The following is a 6,452-nucleotide window of genomic DNA, read 5'->3' on the forward strand; positions in this document are numbered from 1 at the left end:
CTTAATAATAATAACTCGTGGGTCTTAAATTAGGTCTGCAGTGTACTATACAGGGTGATTCTTTTCTATTTATAATACATGAACAAATTGAAAATTGCGTATTTGTCTCGATATCGCTCTCCTGATACAGATTTAGAATGAAAAAATGCTTTTCGGCAGCATTTTACAAGATGAAACTGCTAAGAGTGAAATGACATGAATATTTTGAACATACAGGGTGTCAAGGCTGGAATGTGCAGATTAGAGCTTTTTAACATTCATGTCAAAGTGCGTTTCTTGGTCAGTGGAGGCAAATTTTAGATTTGTACCTTTGTAAAACCTAAGTAACATTATCCAAAAGATTAATAAACCTTTGATTAAAGTCACTTTTGTGATATCAAAAGAGATAGACTTTCGAGGCCATTCATTATAATTAATGGGTTTGTCGGGTTTTTAGGTCGTCGTTCGGTAGAATTTCTTCTTGACGTTTCGCAAGCACGAGTGACTTGCATCTTCAGAAGTGGTTTGCTTGAACGCAGCGTAAGCGTGAATAAACCCATTAATTTTACTTTTGTGACTTTTTTATTCTCAAAAAAGCGAGGTATGCTGGTTTTACAAAGGTATTTAATATTCTAGAGCATTCTGCCCGAAAAGCCCACTAGTTTCAAGGAATGGATAGCTCAAATTTTGTTCTCAGTTGTGCCTAAAAAAATATAAATTTTTGGTGTTTTTCTTGTGAAGTCCAGTGCTTGATAGGGCAAACAAGAACTCAAATCGGGGCTTCTGAAGGATTAAATGTGTCTATCCGGACAGTTAAGTATTTCAATGGACATCAGCTAAATTTACGGATAAGGAAACACCTGGTCGATCTTAGTTTGACGAGAATGACAAATAAAAGTTATTTTATTCATGGAAGAAGATCTTGATAAACCAACTCTAAAACTTTCATTGGAGATAGAAATAAAAATATTATAATAATTGGTTACACTTTTGGCTTTTGACTTCTAGCGCCAAAAATATGATATAAAAAGTCGTTTACTCCTAACGCTCTCTTTGTTGCTTGCAATTTAACAATAATTGCAAATTAATCGATTTAACACTCACGCTGTTGTGATTCGTTTTGTAGGATCAGTCATTTGGCGTGGACGTTGTCCTTATCTCCAGAGCCCCAAATTTATCGCAGAATATCCCCAACGGAAACGTTTGAATCCGGGCTTGGCAAGAAGTATTACGAGGATTATATTCGCAATATACCCTTTCGAAATATATTTGCCGATGCCGTAAGGACGGTGCATTAGGCGTCGTAGAATACGGTTTCATTTGAATTATATTTACGAGTCCTTGCCGGTATTATGAAACAAATATGCTGCAGTGGTCTAAATTGAAATATGCAAAGATTTGCATAACGTCTGCCGGGAAATAAAGATTCTGGATATACGGGAATATAACTCGCAAATATAGTTAAGCAGATGCGGTAGAGTGCATATTTCCGCGCAAATTCGTTTAGAGGAATCATAATGTGGTTTTAGTCGGGTTAAATATTTGCTTTATCCGCTTTTTGCTCTAGATGCAAATTGGGTTTATAGGAAAAAACGGGCAAAATTTTGCTGGCTTTGTGCAGCAAGAGGGAAACGTTTCAAGGAGTTTCCTACAATGTTATCTTCGGATCGAAAAATTTTACATGCGTGTTTTTTGAGCTTAATCGATTTTTTTGGCGTGAGAAAAATGATGTAAAATTTAAGACATTTTGAGAAAATTTTTATTTTTCCAAAAAACCTTGGAAAAATTTCGATCAAAAATCAAAATTTCACATGCGTGTTTTTTGAGCTCAATCGATTCCTTTCGACGTAAGAAGGTCACAAATATACATTTATAAAGTGTTTGGGTCAATAATAACGAAGAAATCGTCGGTTAAAGATTGCGAACGCTCAAAAACGCTTAAAATGTGCCTAAAATGTCGATTATTTCGGATCTGAAACTTCTAGCATGTTTTTCAGTGAGTTCTATGCATTCCTCGCGTCCGTGAGCTGAAAATGATGTACAATTTAAGACTTTTGAGAAAATTTTCATTTTTTCAAAAAATCGACCCTCACCCTTGGAAAAATTTCGGCCAAAAATGAAAATTTCACATGCGTGTTTTTTGAGCTCAATCGATTCCTTTCGACGCAAGAAGGTCACAAATGTGCATTTATAAAGTGTTTGGGTCAATAATAAGGAAGAAATCGTCGGTTAACGATCGTGAACGCTCAAAAACGCTTAAAATGTGCCGAAAATGTCGATTATTTCGGATCTAAAACTTCTACCATGTTATTGAATGAGTTCGATGCATTCCTCGTGTCCGTGAGCTGAAAATGATGCAAAATTTAAGACTTTTTGAGAAAATGTTCATTTTTTCAAAAAATCGACCCTCACCCTTGGAAAAATTTCGGCCAAAAATCAATATTTCACATGCTTGTTTTTTGAGCTCAATCGATTCCTTTCGACGTAAGAAGGACATAAATATGCATTTATAAAGTGTTTGGGTAAATAATAAGGAAGAAATCGTCGGTTAAAGATCGTGAACGCTCAAAAACGCTTAAAATGTGCCGAAAATGTCTATTATTTCGGATCTGAAACTTCTAGAATGTTTTTCAATGAGTTCTATGCATTCCTCGCGTTCGTGAGCTGAAAATGATGTAAAATTTAAGACATTTTGAGAAAATTTTTATTTTTCCAAAAAATCGACCTTGGAAAAATTTCGGCCAAAAATCAAAATTTCACATGCGTGTTTTTTCAGCTCAATCGATTTCTTTCGACGTAAGAAGGTCACAAATATGCATTTATAAAGTGTTTGGGTCAATAATAAGGAAGAAATCGTCGGCTAAAGATCGTGAACGCTCACAAACGCTTAAAATGTGCCGAAAATGTGTATTATTTCGAATCTGAAACTTCTACCATGTTTTTCAATGAGTTCGATGTATTCATCGCGTCCGTGAGCTGAAAATGATGTACAATTTAAGACTTTTGAGAAAATTTTCATTTTTGCAAAAAATCGACCTCCACCCTTGGAAAAATTTAGGCCAAAAATCAAAATTTCACATGCGTGTTTTTTAAGCTCAATCGATTCGTTTCGACGTAAGAAGGTCACAAATATGCATTTATAAGGTGTTTGGGTCAATAATAACGAAGAAATCGTCGGTTAAAGATTGCGAACGCTCAAAAACGCTTAAAATGTGACGAAAATGTCTATTATTTCGTATCTGAAACTTCTAGCATGTTTTTCAATGAGCTCTATGCATTCCTCGCGTCAGTGAGCTGAAAAAGACTTTTTGAGAAAATTTTAGTTTTTTCAAAAAATCGACCCCCACCCTTGGAAAAATTCAAAAATCAAAATTTCACATGCGTGTTTTTGGAGCTCAATCGATTCCTTTCGACGTAAGAAGGTCACAAATATGCATTTATAAAGTATTTGTGTCAATAATAAGGAAAAAATCGTCGGCTAAAGGTTTGTCTGCTTGCAAAAAGGTAATTCCCGCAGTTCGTTTTCAAGAAAAGAAAACATTTCTGTTCCTGAAGAAAAAGTTCATGCCGAAACCCATAAGAATGCATGTGCTGTCCAAGAGGTGTGCTTATGCGCTGTTATCGCGAATATATTCCAGAGCCGTACGACATGAGATGCAATCCCATAATTCCGCTGCCAAACCTGGATTCGAAACTTTCCAAAAGGGATTTTCGTCCATAAATCTAGCGCCAGGGATCCAGAGTTAAACGAGACGTCTTCGCAGAATAGCTGGGGTGACACTGGCGAAAGCGACCGGTGATAAAGGAGAAAGGCGATGCGTATACCGACCAAAATGCCAATTTCCAGATTTAGGATTTAATTTATGGGATTCCCGTTATATTAACAAAGGAAAATTAAATTCCTTTAATTGATTTTTGTTTTATTCCTGTAAAATAGTTTAAACCAACATTTGGTTAAAAAAGTATCGTGACAAATTGCCCAAAGCATTCATTAAATGATTGGAATATTTCAGTTGATCCACACTTCGACCGAGCAGCTCCTCACTACCCCAACAGCTGTGGAAGTTTCCAGCCCATCACCGAAACCCACCGAAGAACTAACCAAGTCGATTCCGACCCTGAAAACCGATAGGATCAGTGAATCTCCGAAAGCTTCATCATGGGAAGCCACCAGCACGACCACCATGCAAGAAGGCAATGTTGAAGACTATCCAAGTGCAATCAGTCAAGGACAATTGTTCAGTATTATCGAAAATGGTAAAACATAGCCAGTATATTTAAGCTTTGGCTACATAATTCCATATATTTTGCAGGTACAATGTTCGATGTCATCGAGCTAAATGAAACAGAGCAACAGTTGCTCACATCGAAGAGCAAAATTGTATGGCCAGCATCAACTACCGGAGCCATCCAATCAACGACCACTCAATCGAGCATTGCGGATGGTGCCACCAAACTTCCTATACCAACCAAAAAACCCGTCACAAAGAAGCCGATTCCGCCGACAAAAAAAGCTCCAAAGATGCCATACAAGAAGGACATGGTTGTTAAACACCTGCTGGAAGCCCCAACGACTAGCAGGATCCGATCGGTGGACGAGATGGAAGAGCAGCTGACAAAAGAGTTCGATATGATGCCTGATATCAGCGACACGTCGCTGAGGCTGAACAGAACATTCAGGAAGGAACTGCCTCCCATAGTCAGTGAAGAAGAGCCCATTGAGCACGCCAGTTTGGAGAAGGGAAGCCAGTACGGAGTTCCCAGCATATTAAACTTTACCGCAGTAAATGCTGTGGATAAAGACGAAGCAGTGCAAGGAGCAAAAGATACAAATAGCACAGAAACTGTAGCAATTTCCGATAGAATTGAGCCACTAGTTGCGAAACAGCCGGTGGCTGACACAGCAGCAAATGCGTCTGGAGACACATCGAATTATCGATTGGTCGAAACTGCGGTCACAGAAGTGGAGAAAGTTGTTGCTAAAAAACCTCTGGTAACAGCAAGCTTGCCGGAAGACAATATCGAGACTTCCAGAAAATTAGCCGGAGTCGAACGCAACCCGATCGACCCAAGACTGTACATGCTTAACCAACACCCTGCTCTACATCCGAACAACCATAACGACTCACCTGTCTTAGGCTCAATAGCCAAAGAAGAGTTTCTTCCTAAATCCCTCATAGGGGACAAACAGTCAACACCTGAGCCTCCGGCACCAAGCGATACCAGTCTACTGGTCCAAACTTCTGATGGCGACTCCCAACTCCCTTTCCCATCTGAAGCACCCAAGAAGAAAAAAGACAGACACCTGATGTTGCATAACACCAATGTATTCCGGAAATTCTACCCATATTTGTTCAGCCGAATGCTTGGTTGAGCTCAGTAAAGTAATTGTTTCAAAGCCATTGAATGATGGTTTCTCATGGATGGTTCAGAGTGGAAACTCTGCATTCAGTAGTTGAATCATCATCGTTCGATGCAATTGCTATGTTACATACCTATTGGCATACTAGATGGGACTTATTTGTGTTCAAGCATAGATATATTTTGCACAACGTAAATTTGGCCAACTCAAACATACAGGGTGGATCTGAGTTGCGGTAAGAAAAAGTAACTTTTGAATTTTGGAATCTTCTCAACTGTGTTCGTCTTCTACAACTTGTTTTGCATAATCCCCATTTTTTAACAGATAGTTAAACAGATAGTTTTATTAATGCTTCAGATAATTAATGTTTCGGTCTCTACCTACAATCATAAACATGATAAAGTGTTTGCTGGCCGACTTAAACCTGTTTGATAGATTCTAGTCGGTAGAATTTAAATTAAATATTCCCCTTAGCGTTCATGTAGCATGCAAGAATAATTGCAATCTTTAATACCTATTTACAGTAGCCAAACTGAAAATATAACGATAGCTCTAGACCCTCATTTAAGTACATAACACAAAGTTGTCAAGATCGAAGTTTTTTATCTAGTGTTAGTTCCTTAGACCTAATCATGTTTTACCATTTCTTTGTTGTTATAAATATGCCCAATGCGCAGCCAAGAAATTTGATAGGGAAATTTTGAGAAATTTATATTTGAACTATCAAACGTAAGTTATATTTACTCAGTACACTTACGATTAGTCTAAGAATTAAATTAATGATACTGCTAAATATTTTAAGCTAAACACACACCGTCCTTTTGCTTAAGACACACGAGTTCGCAATATATGTGCCTCCAAATTAATTAGAGAACTTTACGAAACATATCTGTTACTCCCCCCAAAACGACAACATTTCTGGCAGCAACATTATTTTCCCAAAAGCTACCTACTTTTTGATTGAGAAGCAGAGTTTGTTAATATCAAAAGACTTTCGAGGCCATTCCTTAAAACTGATGGGTTTTTCGGGTTTTTAGGCCGTCGTTCGGTAGAATTTCTTCTTGACGTTTCGCAAGCACGAGTGGCTTGCATCTTCAGAAGTGGTTTGCTT

At 37.8% G+C, this 6,452-nt stretch overlaps 1 protein-coding gene across 1 annotated transcript in view; it reads left to right on the forward strand.

The window, feature by feature from the left end:
- Positions 1-6,390, forward strand: part of LOC109537515 — a gene marked incomplete in the record, with an annotated part of 88,467 nt that extends 82,077 nt beyond the window's left edge. The window contains 2 exon segments of the mRNA XM_048665084.1: positions 3,993-4,236; positions 4,293-6,390. Coding sequence (XP_048521041.1) covers positions 3,993-4,236; positions 4,293-5,353 — 1,305 coding nt within the window.
- Between the last annotated feature and the right edge of the window lie 62 nt (positions 6,391-6,452).

Source organism: Dendroctonus ponderosae, unplaced genomic scaffold, assembly GCF_020466585.1.
Source record: "Dendroctonus ponderosae isolate FM_Combo_2020 unplaced genomic scaffold, Dpon_F_20191213v2 Dpon_F_20191213_3, whole genome shotgun sequence".
NCBI lineage: Eukaryota > Metazoa > Arthropoda > Insecta > Coleoptera > Curculionidae > Dendroctonus > Dendroctonus ponderosae.